General features: G+C 38.2%; 1 protein-coding gene across 1 annotated transcript in view; it reads right to left on the bottom strand.

Annotated features, from left to right (window-relative positions):
- Positions 1-19310, bottom strand: part of LOC135470763 (uncharacterized) — a 212583-nt gene that overhangs the window by 118798 nt on the left and 74475 nt on the right. Inside the window, exon 3 of the mRNA XM_064749803.1 lies at positions 5784-5950. Coding sequence (XP_064605873.1) covers positions 5784-5950 — 167 coding nt within the window. The remainder of the gene's footprint in view (positions 1-5783; positions 5951-19310) is intronic.

Below are 19310 nucleotides of genomic sequence, written 5' to 3'. Positions count from 1 at the left end.
GATTGGAAGCAATGACATTGACAGACCACATGCTTAAACTATCAGGCAGGCATATTGCTAATGTTTATCAATGGGGGATCCAGCATCGGCCCTTACACCCCTGCACCCCCCTAGAGTGTGCCTGCATTCCACCGCAACTCCATTAATGGCCAGGGTGCATGTATACATGTGTCTCTGTTACTTTCCTCATAAATGTCACCAATATCGAGTGACAGGAATCTCCTCAGGATAAAACCCCCAAGGAGGAAAAATAGGTGGAGTCTGCAGCATTTGTAGGAGTGGCCATGGTTGTCGAGGACGACCTGTTGGTCCCTCCTTGACCAGTCTTGGCGACATGACAACAGCAGTGGTCAATCTGAAGAGGTCAGTCAACACCAGCAGGGTGACCCAATGGCCCCTTGCTGGACCAACAGTTTGATTGAGGAGATCATGTCCAGCCTGTCCTATGTTGACAGTCCTAGTTTGTTTCAAGAATTTAGAGAATTAGAGCCTAGAAAGGACTTCCTGTGGTCAGTGATATTTGTAGCCCTGGGTGCATACCCAGAGGGGCCAGTATGAAAGTCAACAGCCCCCCATCCTCCCCACCCCTCAGCCCCTTAGACAGCATATGGAGGTCACAAATATACTGTTTCTTGTACAACACATCAACTGGTTGACTTATCACCCTAAAGCTGATGGAAAACTGAGCAAGGCTACAAATTTGAAGCATCTGTTAACATATAAGATTAGGATCAAAAAAGACAGCTGGCACATGTGTGCAGTTGACTGTGGGCTATAGCCCTGGGGTATATTCCTGTTCTGTGTGAATCTATAAGGGCAGGGGATTGTCTTAGTTCATCAACACCTTTATGTAAGACATTCAGCTATCTGTCCCCCCAGTGGTACAATGGGTGACACATTCACTATGGCAAAAGCCTGAACTGGATGCAACAAAAAACAGTCAGAGTTCCCCCTCCGCCCACCACACCTCTTCCCTTCTCTACCTCGAATGGGTATCATTGGGGTACCGTTACCCTGATTTGCTTCCCCTAGTACAGTCAAACACATAAAGGCGTACTTGTGCACTTAAAAATCAATTTTTCTCTGTGTATTCATGCAGTTTTTGTAAACAACACAAGCTTTCTTCCACTGAGTTTCACTGAATCTAACAATGAAATTAATATTGACTCCCATTTATGTGGATGCCCTCATTAATTTGGTCCTTGATGGACAAGCGATAGAATGGGTTCTCCTGCCAAGGCTATACTATAGATCCTCCACCATTAATGTCTGGACAGACACAAATAAGGACTACATACACTCTTCCCTTGTCATCTGTTAGTTCACTTCAGTCATAATGCCTCATAATTGCACCAACGAACCATTATAAATGATAATAATTAAAATCCATCACTCTCAAAATATCCAAAATATTTCATGCCATACTCAAGAATATTTCACTTATATGACGACGACCTGCATTATCGTGGGTGGAAAACTAGCAGAGCCCTGGGGAATAGACCAATGTTTACCAATAGTATGCACAGGGACAGTTTTGAATGGGCTGATGGTTTAAATGTAGGTTTGGTTCATTTTTAAAAAGTCCCAAGGTTTTAAGGCTAAAGCATTGATGGCAACAGTGATAGCATGTAGACCTACCTTCTAAGGCAAAGGTAATAATAGCAGCATCTAGCCTACACATGTAGGCCTACCTTCTAAGGCTAAAGCATTGATAGCAGCATCTAGGCTATACATGTAGGCCTACCTACTAAGGCTAAGGCATTGATAGCAACAACTAGGCTATGCATTGAGGCCTACCTAAAAGATCTCTTTGATTATTAGACCTATGGACCTTCACTTCAGATCATATTAAATCTGTGGATCTGTAAAGAAGTTGGCTAGGCGGAGTGTATTTGCTACCCTATTCATAATTAAAACACCTGTTAAAAAGATAAAAGAAGAAAAAATCAATTGCCAACACCTGGATTTGAACATGAATCTTCAGCAGTCTGGGGATTATGGGATTATGTGTGGCTAGTCTTTACTCAGTCAAATGGTTCCTCCTTTGAACTTGACATTATCAAAAGTGATAACTATTTCCGGGCTGCACAAATAAACTACATTTGGCTGCCTGCTAACTACAGTGCTGGTTCCAGTTGATACAGATTTAGCTGTTGCATAAAGGCGTATTGCTGCTGGCAATTGACTAACAAAGACTGGAGTGAGTTTTAATTATTTGCGTTGATGTTTAGTAAAACAACGATGGAAGTAATCATGCTTCATTAGCCATGTAACTTTGGTCAGCTTCAAAGAGACTGACAACAATGATCATTGTTTACAGCCCTATCTCTCCATAGATAATTTATTCCCAGCAACTTTGTTCGAGGGACGGGTAATTTTGCTTTGTGCCGTGGTTTCCATGGTGATTAGGAAATAGCATCAATATTCCAAATTTCTGTCATGGACGCAATAACGACTTATTACACTGGGATTCTGATATAAATACACCCAGCGATTACAGATTCGATGGGGGGTGTATGTATAAGGGCTCACTGTTATAAGCCAGAGAGGTGGATATACCTGTGACTTGACGAACCAGGGTTTTGTGTGTATCTCCTCATCCAAATACAGGTGAGCCCAAAGAAAACAAACGCCGTTATCGATTGGCGATGACCTTCGGGCTGGCGTGGTGGCTCCTCTCCGCCAGCCTTAGGGCCTCACCATCTAGCTATTACGCATCGCCGGCCACTTCACACATCTCCCCGACTGGTCCTGTCCCCAGATCAATACCATGCAGAAACAGGAGATATCAGCCTCTGTTAAATAATGACAACTAGCAATTCAGTAAGACCTGATAAATGATGAGTAGTGTTGGCAGAGCGATTCCACCTGCCCTGTGCCCCTCAGGGGAGACCAGAGGAAGAGAAAATGAAAAAGCAGGTGGAAGGGGACAGTCAAAGTGGGTGGGGGTATAGAGACATCGCATCTGCGTTTATCCCAACTTGTAGCTGACACATCATCCTGTGGACTGACATCATAAGACATAGCATCACCCTGACACTTTCTGTCAGGGTCAAATCGATTGCATCTGTTTTTTCATGACACCTGGCCTAAATTTGGGGGGAGTGGGGAGGTAAAGAAACACCTGAAGGGGCCAAGGAACAGTATAAAAACACCAGTGACCTTGGATACACAGGGTAGTGGGATGTGGAGACAGGCAGAGAAGAAGTCAGGGGATTTTAACTGTCAATGACTTGCACCTTACCGCTCCGGCACAATTTTGCCGCACAAGGGGGATGGCGCAGCCAAATCTGTTTGTCCATTAAATTCCTTGCCAAAATAAGCTTTGTTCCTGAAGCCACTGGGAGCTGACTGAATGTTGACGGAAGGCTCGGAGGGATGTGGGAAGGAGATGTTACAAGTTCTCCACCACTTACGTATTTAACAGGCAGCCACCACATATCTAAGGGCACAACTAGGCCAAGGTTACATTATCTAGCTGTCAGACTTTGTTTTTATATATACCACTGTCACATTTGAATAAGCATCAATGTTTTACATTTCACCTAATGTTATGTTACCTGAAATGGAAAACACTGGCACAGCAATATTTATACAAAGTTTTCACAGATTTTTAAAGCAGACCAAGAAACTTAGTATGTTTAATTTTGGTTAACTAGACACTGGCTTAACTTTTGTTACATGAAATGTACAAACTAGCATAGTCATATTTATATAAACTTTTAACAGATTTTTATGCTAAAAAAGAAATTCAAGTTTAACTTTGGTTAACAAGACATTGGTTTAATTTATGTTAAACCAAACCAATGTTTTAACAATATGCAAATGCAATTGATCTAGTTTCTTAACTGAAAATGTCAATAAAGGCACATATGGTAAAAAAAATAGGCAGGCAAATTATTAATATCACCATGGTGATTTCTAAAGTACAGAGTACCGTATACATATTATATTTTGATCAGAACAATAATGGAACAAGCTCTTATATTTGAATTTCAGATCTCTGCTATATTTAACAGAATTCTGCTGGCAAGAAAGAAGTTTCAATGGTTTATTACATGTACTTGCATCGCTAAACTTCTTTAGACTTTAAAGCAAAAAACAACTATAACTGCCAATGTGTCATTTACAGCTTCAATAGTTAATCAAGCAATTTATAGTGCAACAATGTCATCTAAAACTATCAATTTTAAATGTGGTATGTCCCCCCCAAAAGTAGGATATGTAAACGGAAACAGTTCCTGCTGAACCACGTCATCATTCAGGCTCTTGTAAAAAGTTCAACGACAATAGCACAGCTTTTAGTGTTCAAAGATTCGATCTCGCTAACTATTGTTTACAACATATACACCTGGATTCAATAGCAAATCTGAAGTCTGATAACAGGAGTCAATAAGACACATGACCTTGACATGGTTAGCAGTTTCGTGTGGGGAAGAGAGCTGATCAGGAGGAAAGATGGGAGCTATGAGGGAAGTGGGGGGGGGGGGGGGGGCGATGCTGGATTCTTGCTCTGTAGGAAGTGATGCGGTGTCTCTCACTAGGATGTGAGACCTGTGAGAAAACTGATAGCAGACACACCTGGCTCTAGTAACGGCATGTCCCTGATGTCAGTTCGGCTGTTTAAGAGCTGATCTTGCTCAGGTAATCCACCCTTAAGCCACCTTGTTTATCCATGATATTGTCCCCCTCCCCTTCAGAACAGATTTACATCACAGAAGACCAACCATCATGTCTTGTTCTTCATAAACACAGCGACAACGATGATGTGACACCCCCTAGCTGTACCCTACTTCATCAATCTTTTCAACTGCCTCTGCAACTAATATTTTAAAACGCTCTGAAAAAACTATGGGGTGTAGAGAAATAATTCATGAAGTTTTACGGAGCTTGCATAATCAGTGACATACACAAATCATTATACAGTGTAGCATCATTTTCATAATAATTGTATGCATAAATTCTACTGAAAAATGTGCTTTAGAGGTTGAAAAGGTTGAAGATTTACAGTATCAACGAAACAGTCTATTGTGTCAGAGTCCCATGTTACCAACACTGTCAAAGTTATGTCACTTTCAAAACATGACCTCATTAGTCAGTGGTGAGAAGTGATATTTATGATAAGACTGGTATACTGCCATAGAGGTGTAAAGCAATAATCAGGCCATAAATCACAAAACTCTACAGCCAATGCAGAAGATCAAAATTTCATATGCCCCAAACTGAAAGATTCTCAAAATTACAACATGCACACGTTGTCCAACAATACCTGTGAATTCTCAGCTCTAAAACGATGCTTTACATCATAAGGCTCAAAAGATCTTAACATTTTTAGAATGAAAGAGGGCACATATTGTCCAACAATACCTGTGAATTCTCAGCTCAAAAACGATGCTTAACATCTTAGGGCTCAAAACATCTTAACAGTTTTAGAGTGAAAGAGGGCACATATTGCCCAACAATACCTGTGAATTCTCAGCTCAAAAACAATGCTTAACATATTAGGGCTCAAAAGATCTTAACATTTTTGGCATGAAAGAGGGCAAGTTGACAAATACATGTATGAAAGTTGAAAACATATTTGTAGGACACATGAATCAATGTAACTGAAGCATGACTGTTTGTTACACAAGTACAGTTACACCGATAACATGTAGGTGCTTGGGTACAGATGCAATACACGTTCCATGTAATTGGTGATGTATGCTATGAGTGACATGTTGCATGCAACTGTCACGCATGGTGAATGTGTCAAATATGGTCTAATTTCAAAAGTGGCCTACCTGTGTGCCACCCCTCTCTCGTGCAGGTAATGTACCGCAGATACCAGCTGGCGAACGTATGGGCGAGCCTTGTCTTCCAGAAGACGGGTTTGGGGGTGCATCTTGATAAATGCCAGCAATTCACCCCCGCCTGCATATTCTGTGACCAGGCAATACAGCGTTGTGGCCTGTCAACAGAAAAGAAAAACACAAAATATATAATTAGCAGTCATTAATTTAACATGGAAGAGAGAAAAATAAACATGAAATGATCAGAAAAACAGAAAACAGCATCATCCATTCTCATAATGCTTATGGGACAATAAGTGGTCAACTGACGATGCACATGAGGCCATTTTTGTAGTCAAGCTCAAGGTCATTTGTCTTTCACCATGTGCTTATACAATGTAAGAGAGATTATCAGTAACTTGCCAAAGGTCAGTGGTCTACTCTTAGTACTGTGGCTTCCTCCACCCAAAAAAGTTGACAGCCATCGTGACAAATTATTCGGTATGACACATGTGAAGTGACAATCAATCGATCAATCAGTCAGTCAGCATCATCCCATTTATTACTTTTGTTCAGTTATGAACTACAAATAAAAAAAAATTTCTCCCAATATCACCTAGCAAGTCTTAAAAACTATCAAATATAGAATGAGTGCTCTCTTTGACACAAAAAACAGAAGCATTCATGCAGCAAATCCATTTCACGTGTAACATATACTTTAGGTACAAATGACAATATATACATATACATAGATATATGCCTTTTAACGAAAAAAAATATTAAACAACAAGTCCTGCTTCCATCAAGTTTGATACTTAATTTGTGAAAGCGAATGTGGTAAGATATACATATTTGTGGTATATGACGATGAGAAAAACAAAGCAAAATGGTGAAATAGGAAACTTCATGAAGCAGCTCTTAAAATGTCATGAATATCTTTCTTTCACATTAACGCTAAAAGCCCTTTACTTCATGTACTTAAATGTCACACCCATAAGTCCTCATTCAATATTAAAAAAAGTTAAAAAAATAAGTAAATTTATAAAATGGTACTCTTTCCAAAAACTCATGCATCACATAACACACTGAAAAGCATACAGAAATTGTTTTCAACCTTAAAATGGTAATTTGCAAAATTGCAGGTTTTTAAATTCAAAAAATTTCCTATTCAATGATGCTAAAAGCATGACTTACAAACCCAATACATAGATGTAATTCCATGAAAACAACAAACTGCCTCAACCCACAAAATTTCAATAAGTCTGAATTAAAATGCCACTTTAAAAGACAAAATAACAACATGGTTGCATAGAAAAAAATCCCGGAAAACTTAGTATAAGAGGTTGAATGTTAAAATTCCATTTCCTTATTTACAGTCATATCACTTTCAGTCAGATTGTACCAAAAAGCCTCCATGCAAAAAAAGAGGACACATTTGCAGAAATTTGCTGGTGAGCACTGGATGTTACGTAAGATTTTACACAGCTTTAGTTTGTGCGGCCCGAGAGGTGGGAGGTTTGACAGCATTTGCCCACTCAGAGGCATGTTGTGTCGCCCCCACCAACCACACATTCCTTGCTGAAGACGTGACCGCCACTATTTGCTATGCGCCGCGAAGAGAGCAATGGTCAAGGTTACACAACACCCACGCGATCCGGACGAAGTGTTGGACGTTTAATAGAGGCCTCTGACCTCTACAGGAAGATACTGTACATGTGTATTTCAGGTATGCGCATTTGAATTTACTTCCGCTTTAAGACTGCATATATGACAATGACATTTTCATGCAATCCAAATAAATGCTGGGCGTGAAGTATCAATTTCCTATGTTTTAAACATTACAATAAAAAAAAATTTACGAGGGTTACTGTATTTTCTAGCCCACCTGAAATAGACATGTTAAGACTTTATTAATTTATTCCAGATCTTGAATCAACCAACATCAAAACCACATTACAGCATGAGTATCTATCATACAGGATATCAAAGAGCATGTAACAGCTTTTTACAGCTATAAGGCCATATACTAAATAGCTTTTCTCGAATGAACTCTGAATCCACTGATTCAATCTAAAACACCAATCACTGGACAAATCATCACTGAATCACGTACAGGTGTTGTGTTAAAACGCCTAACCAACTATATGAACCAGCATTGGTGAATGAACAAAATATACAAGTCCATGTATCATTGGTGAATGAACAAAATATACAAGTCCATGTATCATTGGTGAATGAACAAAGTATACAAGTCCATGTATCATTGGTGAATGAACAAAGTCTACAAGTCCATGTATCATTGGTGAATGAACAAAGTCTACAAGTCCATGTATCATTGGTGAATGAACAAAGTATACAAGCCCATGTATCTTTGGTGAATGAACAAAGTATACAAGCCCATGTATCATTGGTGAATGAACAAAGTATACAAGTCCATGTATCATTGGTGAATGAACAAAGTATACAAGTCCATGTATCATTGGTGAATGAACAAAGTATACAAGTCTATGTATCATTAAAGTCGTACTACTGCCTCATACTATGCAAAATTACTCTTTCCTCATTAAAAATATAAACAAAGATGAAACAAGCAAGTGGTACAGTCAAAATAATAAGCAATTCATCAAACTAACAAAAGAAGCCAAAAAAATAAAAATAAAAAAGATATTCATGATCTCAAAATCCAGACAAAAAATGTATCAATTGTTATTGTTATTTGATATCATCCAAAACGAATCCACTCTACATGGGCTACTGTAACGATCCAACTTGCACTAACTAAACTGAAAAATCCAGAAATCCAGTGTTCAAACAACTAATAAAGCAAAGATATGTAAGGTATTCCACAAATAACTAATTAGAGGCGACTGAAGAGAGATGTGTAACGATAAGGGATTCTCTGTGCTCGGAGGATTATAACGGGGGACAATCGGAGCATCCATTACGTCATCCCATCCACCAAACGCCTGTCACGTCATGATGAATGAGACCTGCCTTTATTTTCCCTATAGATTCTCACGAAGACGACATCAGCGAGGTTTCTTGTCCAATTTGACAGAGCAGCAAGCTCCACGAGGTTCAGTCGGGAAAAACACGACTCACAGCCTGTCATTGTCTTAGATCCTCTGACATTTTTATTATACTCTCTGGCCAAATGCTTGTTGCTCAAGAAAAGGTCGAGTATCAGGAGTTCATTGAACAAACAGAGCATAAGATAAAACATCAAGAAAAAAAAACTTTAAAAAATGCCAGACCTATTTTCAGCTTTTAAAATAAATTGAGAATTCAGAAAATTATACCTAATGGACAAGGAGACTTTCAAAGCCTAAGACCACAAAGAAGCAAAGCATGATGCTGGAATCAGGCAAATTCACATTCCATGAAAATACAACATGACCCACAAAACACCCCTTTTCACGTATCTACAAGGGTGCGTATTGTTTACCACATAAGGTATGTAAGCAAATAATTGCTCGGAATGATGTCAACGTGTAGAAAAATTATCTCAAGAACCTGTAATTTTTCATGTGCTGCACACTTTTTCTTTTTTTTTTTTTTTTTTAATCCAAAAGCCTCCATTCTGCTTAAATTGTCACTGAAGTGGAACATTCACATGATCAGTAATTTAAGATACTCTTGCTTGGTCATTTCTTGTTTTAGAAGATAATATTTCAATGGTCATGTCACAAATGATACGCACAGAAGCTTCAGATCTGAAGCTAAGACTAAGTCCGTACTACGCCTAAGTAAGCTTCGCGCTTGGGGTTTAAATACATGCATGCGTGAATTGTGGAGACCACGGAACTTGAAACACAAGAAGTTGTTCTTTAATGATGAAATATTTCGGTCAAGAAAAGCTGTCAACTTGTCAATTAGATGTGACTGCTAATGCTCCAGCTATCAGGCTTCTCCAGCTAGATAGCACACATTTCTCCACGCATTTTCTCAGCAATTCTGACGGGAATTCATACCACGTCTATTTTCCTCAGCTGTCAACCATGACAAAAATGGTGGGAAAAAAAATCCCAAAAGCTGCATATAATACGAATGGGCAGAGTGATGAGATTCTCTTATACAAATTGACCTTTCAGTTTTGTTGAATGACTGGTGAGTTTTAAGTTGGACCAATTCATTGGTCATGATCAGCAGCAGTCACAAATTTGTGCAAATGCCAACAAAAGGACATCAATTCACATGTACACTGACAGCACGTCACTGACAGTTCAAACAATAGCCACTTAAGTCCAGAGCAACACCCACGGAACAATACGGCACACAGCTCAGCCATTCAAAATTGTCACACTGGGGTCGGTAAGAAGGAGACTGCAGCTTTGCAGCTTCCCTGTGCTCTCAATAGGGCATTTTCATCCATGAAAACTTCACTTCTCACCTGAACTAGGACAGGTGGGTCCCTTGATGGCCTTAAGATCCCACCCTTGCCCCACTACCCCTGGGCCATTCGACAGAGCTGTCTTATGTAACAGGTTCCTTTTCCCACACAGGCTGATCTGGTCAATGAAGGATGATTCTCAGATCCCTGCTATTGTGACGTCTTTCACTTGATCTCAGAGAGCAAAAATAATCCTCTGGGAAACGGAATCCTCGGTTCAAGTGAAACTGTTTATTTATTTACTAACAAGATTTTCCAGACAGCATTCCAATTTGTTAGTCTAACTTTTAAATGCTAATTTAATCAGTGTGCTTTAAGACGACTTGTCATGTTTTGCTGGAGGGCAAGTCACGCCTGTAATAAAGCTACTTTAACTGCTGAACAAGAAACGGGGATTACAAATGAGACTGTGGCATGTTTAACAATGGGGAGCAAATCTCACAAACTGGTTACACTAAACATTATTGGACATAAAGTAAGATATTTAATATCTAATTCTTTACCTTTCCTATAGAAATAAACTCTTAACTATAAGCTTGGATTAATAACAAAAAATGCATTAACGGTTAAAATTTCACAATTAAAGTGGGAACTAACACCTGACTCATAATTTGTCATGCTGACTCGTCAAATGCTCTATTTCATAATCTTGTTTTCAAGATATCTAAAAGAACTAATTAACTAAGACTGTTCAAATCTTGTACACAATTTCTCGTTATTATTGTCAAGATGTAAATTAATTTGAAGAATTTGGCTTTTGATGTTTTCATTTTCACTGAACCAATACCTAAGACGTGTTTCTTGTTATTTCCCATAACTAAAAAAGACGAGAGGTATGGGGGGCAGGGTGGGTGGGTGGGTGGTGGTGGGGGGTTAGGGGTGGGGGGTGATGGGGATTGGAGGAATGGAGGACAAAAAGCATTTTGCAAACACCTAGCAGAGTATCTAAAGCTTTCTTCTTGATACTGTATTTTATTGTAGGTGTTTAGCACTCCTGGTATCATGTGATCTGTTCCGCTCCACTCTGCTCACAGCTCAGTACTATCGTAAGCCTACAGCCCACTCTGCAGCTGCTCATAAATCAGAATGATCTGCTCAACTTAATCACTCACGGGGATTGCTATGGAAAAACGGATTATACTAACCTTGCCATTTTAAAAACGGAAAAAAAAGGTCAGGGCGAGAGAAGGATTTTTCAATAAATAAAGGGGAAATGTCTGAAAAGTTAACCGATACTTGTGATTCAATCTACCTGCATTAAGAATGCAGGAGTCTATGTCAGCTGAGCTAAAGCCGAGCACTTTAATCCGCAATAAACCATGGGCTCACCCATTAAATAACACACATCAATGAGACGGCAAGGAACAGCTTTAACCCAGCAGGTAAGGCCCCATACTTGTCTCCTAAGACTACACTAAATGACCTAAAATATCCTCCATGACTAAATTGCTCATTTTTCCAGATTCTGGAAGTTCTAGTGATTTATAAGGTGTTTTGAGTTTTGTTTGGAAGGTAGGGTGATATAGTAAAGTTTAGCACCACAAGTGACATTTATTTGCCTCAAAAAATGCTCTTTTGTGGTCGAATTTTTAGGTCATTTAGGTTATATATGATTTTGTGTTTCATACCTTTTAAGTTGATTGAAAGCCCTGAAGTGAATATTAAAAATTCACTGTACAGCTTGGATAATAATGTAAGGTATGGAGACAGCACATATGGTGCCACAAATCTAAGGCAATCTCAGGTAGAATCCTATGTTTTTAAAAGCATTTTTACTCGGTTGGAAAAAATTCTTAAATAGTTTCGGTTTTCTACGACAGTGTTTAATGACGTCAGTCTTCCATGTCACATGCACTTCAATTTATCATTCTATTTGCCCTTAGCCCCTGTATGCCTTTTATCGGCTGAATGTTGGTATATACATGTACATACTAATACATCACTTCAATCTTATAAATAAACATTACCACCGAACAACATGTCAAACCCGATCAACCACCGGCACAAATAAAACCCCAATCAAACAAATAATACTACTGTTTAGTTTTTAAGTCTGTTTTAATAGGTGCAGATTTTTAATTTTAAACGCTGCATCTCTCTGCGGTCTACAGTGGCTCACTCAACCCAATTTATCAGTACCACACACGCTAAACTACGCTGACAGAGTGGGGGAAAAAATATATCCTCACACTCTTCCACTTTTCATGAACCGGAGGGGTGACAATTTCCCATTTGTTTAAGGAAATGACACCGGCACGAGCCACTCAGCCAATCAAAAAACAACAATATGTGTCAGGCCGGCCCAGTTTCTGGCTGATCATGACAGCATATTAGAAGAGCCAGACTGTGCAATATGAATATGATGACTGCAATGAAGTTTGATTATTGCCCAATTGTCAATCATTAGCAATAAATCAGCCAAAGGCTTAATTCCGTCATAAAATATAGCCTGTTTGGACGTGAAAGTTTTTGTTAAGTAATGTCAGTTATGTAACAGATGCATGAACTTTTCAAACTGAAGGACAGGAATATTTTTTAAAAATTTTGATTTTTATGTAGGATTACTTGTTTGTATATTAACTGAATTAATTAAGTATGTTAATTTTTCATTAAAATACTTATTTAACTAATGTGGAATAAATCTTAAAATCTTATTATAGTTGGGACAAGATAAAAAAAATCAATGTAATCATAACAGTGATAAATTTGCAAATTTGTTGCAACCAAAAATAAATAAACAGCTACTGACTATATATGACAAGCATCACAATATGACATATTATTGAGTAATAGCAGAAAACACCTATCAAATAAAAAAATAAATACTGATGACATACAAACATTAGTACGGCTTTGTTAAGCCTACAAGCAACAATTACATAACCTAATATGATCTGTTACAGCAAATTATGGTCATTGTTACTTAAACTTGTTTCTTCTTGGATCAAAGAGATAAGATCTTTATTCTGTCTTTTCACAGCGAATGTTTTCTCGCTAATCTAAATCCAAGTGCAAGTTTCGCACCTTTGCAAGTAGAATACACCATGTTGTTTGGGAATGTTACTTAGACATCAAAGGCTCTGGCTGTTACTGTTCTGGTTACAGGCAATGATATAATGCTTGCTTGTGCAGGTGTTCCGCTCCACTGACCCTAAAGGGGTTCTAATGCAACAATTGACCCCCATAATGTGCTATTATGTACATTATTACTGGGTTGACTATGGGACTTTCGAAGGTCCGTTAGTACTTGCACTGAGGTGTTAAAGTGTGTGGGGCTGACTGTGCTGTGTTGTTCTCAAGGGATTCAAATTTTACAATGGAACTGACCAGGTACTTACAACAGTAGCTGATTAAGAATTTGAAGTGGAAGTGGAAGTTGAGGGTGGGGCGAGGGGGGTCGTTAGAGACGACAACTGAAATTCCAGATCAACAATAGTGAACTGACCAGAAAGAATGAGAGGTACCAGTATGGGCCAACAGAATGCTTCTCATCTGAGGCAAGAATTTAGAGGGGGAAATGGATTCACAATTAATTACATATTTATTTATTTATTTGATTGGTGTTTTACGCCGTACTCAAGAATATTTCACTTATACGGCAGCGGCCAGCATTATGGTGGGTGGAAACCGGGCATAGCCCGGGGGAAATCCATGTCCATCCGCAGGTTGCTGACAGACCTTCCCACGTACGGCCAGAGAGGAAGCCAGCATGAGCTGGACTTGAACTCACAGCAGCCACAAAATTAATTACATAGCATCATGGTAAAGTAACCTAGCAGTATCAGAAGCCTCCATACCTAGCTGCTGCACTCAGAAGTGTCAGTTAGCAAGTACCAAATTTGCACTGTCTTGCTTAATATATGAAATTAGTTTTTGAGATATCTTGCTAATAAGTTTATACCTTATGTACAAACCACAGACAGCCCACAGACAACCGTATGTGAATGAATGCAAATCACGGTCACTTGCAAGTGGCATACAATTTTTTTACATTTTTTGCAAACTATACGTCATGATAAAATCTTCCGCAATAAATACATAATACCATAAGTATACATAAAGCAATACCATATGTATGCCTTCAAGTGTGTTGTATGTTTTTCTTTCTTTTATATTTGTCTTCAGAGGTTTATACTGTGACGACAAAAACAGGATACTACACAGTGGATACTCTTGGGGGCAGGGGTATGCTACTGCTTGGGAAAACAGTGTCCCAGAACAAAGCTGCAGTGTGCCACCACTGGCTCCCAGTCCAATTGGTGATTACCATGGACCAGAGCTAAGTGTCTGGTCTGGTACCCATCTACCCATCTCCTCTCAGCAGTGGACGACCTTGACCGCCACACCAAGAGGGAGCAGAGGGCGATTCCACCCGCACCTCTAACGACCTCTTCAGCAGCCACAGTCTCTGTAAGGGCCACAGTCTCTGTAAGGGCCCAGACAAACACAAAAACTGCGTCTGACAGGGTAACAATGCTTACACGTATAGCCTGCAACTCCTTTTACATAACGACAGGTAAGAACAGATGCCCTGACATCATGAACCCAAGTTGTATATCTGAACCATTTATCAAGCGCTTAAGTTGGCTAAAATGTACTCTTAGATTGTCAGCCTACAGTTTTCATACAGCCCATAGATAACTCAGTAATGTTTATATCTGTCCACTGGCTACACTACAAACCTTTAACATATGACACATGTTAAACCAAAAAAACTAAGTCCACTTGTATATTGTTTCATGTTCTTTTTTTCTCTCTCCCTCTCTTAATCAGTTTGAAACTTTGAAACATGCAAACATACATTTTTTTTTTGCCTGCTGAAACTCATGATGAATTGAAAAATTTATTTATTTTTAACACTAATATTGAAAAGTGTTAATGACACCTTATTGGTGCCAAAACTCTAAAGCTTAAAACACATATGCTATCATCTTTCTTTCTTCAAACACAGATCACTGTGACAAAAAGTATAGGTGGTTATTAATAAAATAAGCTGAAAAACAATGTAAGATCATGTTTATTGAAGATAAGTGTCATCAGGCAACCTATGGTATTTCGCCTGGACTTGCAAAGACTTCAAAGGTGTGTAACGAGCTATCATCCAAGTAAATGTCCAGGTGAGAGATGTAGACGCCATCAATGACGTCTGCTCTACCTGAAATAAACCTTGCTGTAGATGTATACGTGGGAATCCTTGCCAGTGAGCCAATTACTATAATATGATAATTCTGTGGCCAGGGCATTAACACTCCTCATGTTATTAGCTTCGATTTATCCTCATATAACCTTGGGCAGGAGTTTTTAAACCCACCACAGCTTTCCCCCTCAGATCTCGCATGTTATCTCGCCATCCCTGTGCGTGTTCATCTCATTAAAATATATGTGGATCTAGGTACAAAGTATTGTCTTTAGCAGCTGTCTGAAGGTGATAACAACTTGATCAGAGCAAGCAGAAGTTCATTTAGAACATGAAAAGTACAGGTTTTCTGAATCCGTCCAACGTCTTTTGACCTTTACAGCCAACACCTGTAATACTGGACACATCCATGGAAATATCAGCATACGACCATCGTTTATCAGATCCAGGAATTCCTATCTGGCCATAAAAAGTCCACACTAAACTTAACATGTCTGCACTCAGCCATTTTTTTTTTTTTTTTTTTGCAATTACATGTTTTCTACATTTACCTGTATCACACTAGAAAATATGTTGTTTACATCGGCCACACCACATCTACATTCATCTAAAGGATTGTGATAATCTGAGCAATAATTTTCAATAACAAGCTTAACCATGTTTATGTTTAAATTTCTATTTAATTATAAAAATTTTAATTCAAAACAGTACCTTGTCATGTATTTCACACAAAAATGTAAAGATGATATTTTTTTCCACATATCTGAAAAGGCTGATGGAGATAAAGAGTTTCAAGTCAGCTACTACCGTAACTAGATCTTCATTTGAACACACCTTTTAAAGTTCAAATTTTACACCCCAAGAGTTTTCCACTGAATATCTACTTGCATTGGCAGTTCATGCTTAAGATACTTCCCAGCTAAGAGTTTTAATTACTACTAATTGATATGCGTATATTATATGAGTGTTTATGCAGAGACACTTCTATCACTTACAGGTGAGTAATGACACAGAACAGTAGATTAAATGTTACATAACGTAAATGCTTATAAAACCATGTCTTAGTCAAGGTGAAAAGCTTCTGATTAAATCTGAAGGTGAAACAATAACCTGTGATAATCTGGAATATAAAGATGTTGGGATAAATCTGCTGATGTTGAAAAAACTAGAATTAAAACTCTGAGAGAAAAGTTGAGATAAATTTGAAGCCAACAAGTTTGGGGGAATTTACCTCTCAGGTGAAAATAATAACACCATAAATAAGTCTGTGCACAATATAAAAAGTTTCAATACTTTTTTCCACCAGGTGGCCACAGCCAGGTTACAGTCTCCAGCTGTTATTGGAACAGTTGTGTATCCAATCTAATAAACTGGGTTACTGCTACCTGTAATTGCACGTTCCCGTTCATGTCTGTTTCAATAATTACAGGCCGACTCGAAACCGGAGACACTTCACTAACAACTCTCAGCTGTGCAGTACAATTGACCACTTTGCTCCAGGCAAAGGAAACGACCTTCAGTACACTACAGTTTATGATGTAAGCCTTTACCCTTTGAAATCTATAACCCTTTTGTGATTTCTTACTCGGTGTAACAGCTATGTAACTCCTACGGGACAATGACTTAACTAGACTCCTGCAGAGGTGTTTCAAGAGTATTGGCTTCTGTGAAACTGCTCTGACGTTGGCTAGTGAAACATGATTCTCACTCGCTCAATTCATCTGGAATGTCTGGATTGGTAGACTCGTTAGCATGATAAATAGTGGAATAACAACAGTTAGACACTGTTAGATGATGTAGGATACAGTAAGGTGAAATAGGACATTACCTATCAGCTAATCCCCACAATGTACAATCCGACAAGACATCAGACAAATCTTTATTTATGCATACTGTATTTCGCCTTAAGTTTAGAAAAGCATAAGTGTTGGCATCAAAAATATTATTTCAAGGCCTTTATGTGCTTGTGAAAGAGCATTCTAACACATCAACACTTCAGGTGAAATAAGAACTTTTGGAAATGATGACACTCCGTTATTCTTCTAAAATTTGGGACAGAAATTAGCAGTGTTGAAAGTAGAATGTTACATTTCTTAACCAGCCTATTGGAAAAATGAAAAAGATATGAGTATGTTGTTCATTAGATGGTCTAACCATGTGAGAAAAAAAGAAACTCAATATTCCTGCCAGAACTACATATATATTGGCTAAAATGAGCAGACCAGGTGTCCCAAATTTTAGAAGAAATAGGGCCATGTGACAACAGTAGTTTAATAGAGAAATTATATCAAAACTTCTAAGACATCTCGCTACATGTATGAAGGAAATGATCCATTTTAATGTTTACCCTAAAACCTCAATAAACTCAACCAGCTAAGTATTTAATTAGGCACAATTTGAAAAAGTAATTCATTACTTTCAAGGTTAAAATGTACTGTTCAGGTGGTGGCCGATGAACCTCACAGAAGTCAAAAACGGATACAGATCAGCTATATTCCTCTAGTATGCCAAAATATGCACTTTGCCTGTGGGTAGAATTTGTTGGCGATTCACGGCAATATGTATCCTTTTTACTGATAAAGTTTTTGAATGGTATTTTTTAGTAAATTTCATAAGGTTTTTCAGTGTGTGCACTATCAGGGAGCCTAACTGTTGCTGAAAGTCAGTAGTTTGATTTCCCCTGAATGATTCAGATGTTATTTTCCTTAACAGCATATAGGGCCTACCAGTAAATTAACCTTGACCTTGGTTGTCATGATTTATAGTTCAGGTAGGGGTCGGGTCAATCTCATGAACTGTCTAGACACACATAAGTCACAGACTAACAATTACCAATATGATGTGACTTGATTTAATTTTAATCTCATTTGAAAGTCTTTACTGTACTAATACCAATGTCCAAGATACAAGCTATATATATATATATATATATATATATATATATATATATATATATATATATCTGTATACTTATAAATGTAGGTAAAACAAACAGCAGACGTAGACTTACAAGTGTGTGAAGATGAAGAGGTAGGTAAACAATGATAATCATAACAACAACACTGAACTCTTCGTTTTCTTGTTTCCTTTATTTGATCAGTGGTTTTTATGCTGTCATAGAAGTATTTCACTTTATACGTGTGTTTAATTGGTGGAAGCCAACTTGTATGGGGTATGGGGTGAGAAAACTGGACAACTCTGGCCCTGGGCGACACCACAGTGCTTCACTCGGGTAGTTGACAACCATCCTGACCTAAAGCAGCAGTTGTCTAACCATTTAGTGGGAGGTTAACCTAAAACATGCCTCATTTCTTTCAATAATGAAAATGATTTTCGAAAGCCAATTGTTGTGTATTGTTGAACAAGGGTATTTGGCCTTATACATTACATATTTGCCAGTACATATAGACAGATTACTAATTCCTCAACCTTTTTGCATATAAAAGAGTAACTATCAGAGTAATTTATGCACATTTTCAATCTGGTTTTGGAAACAAAAGTACATTGGTACAAGATACACAGAATAATGCCTTCAGAATATGCTTGAATAAACACCTTAGAAACGTGCGAAAGGTTGAAGAATTACAGAGCAAAGCCGCTGAACATCAAGTTCATATTATGAAAAATATGGTGATTTCGTCATTCCTTCCGGTTTCAGGTAACACACACATCATCAATCAGTCAGTCTCCCAAGAAAAATGTGCAATAAATTGTCACTTCATTACCAGAATAAAAGTCAGACGGACAAACAGGATGATTTAAATGTTATCTTAATTAGCATCGTCTGAGCATTCTTGAAAACATTTGGTGAATTTCTGACAAGGATGGAGCTCGGCAGCAATTCATTGAAGTTCCATCTCAATTTATTATAATGAAGTAATAATTACTTTGACAAGACATCTCAATTTGATGCTGTCATTTTCGAACAGGTGTGAGACAATGCGACAATGTGATGGAGGGCATTTTTAAAGGTTGGCTGACCTAATTACCTCAAATTATTAAAAGAGCAAAG

Source organism: Liolophura sinensis, chromosome 7 (genome assembly GCF_032854445.1).
Source record: "Liolophura sinensis isolate JHLJ2023 chromosome 7, CUHK_Ljap_v2, whole genome shotgun sequence".
NCBI lineage: Eukaryota > Metazoa > Mollusca > Polyplacophora > Chitonida > Chitonidae > Liolophura > Liolophura sinensis.
The sequence above is the reverse complement of the archived record's forward strand: the minus strand, read 5'-3'. Positions and strand labels throughout refer to the sequence as shown.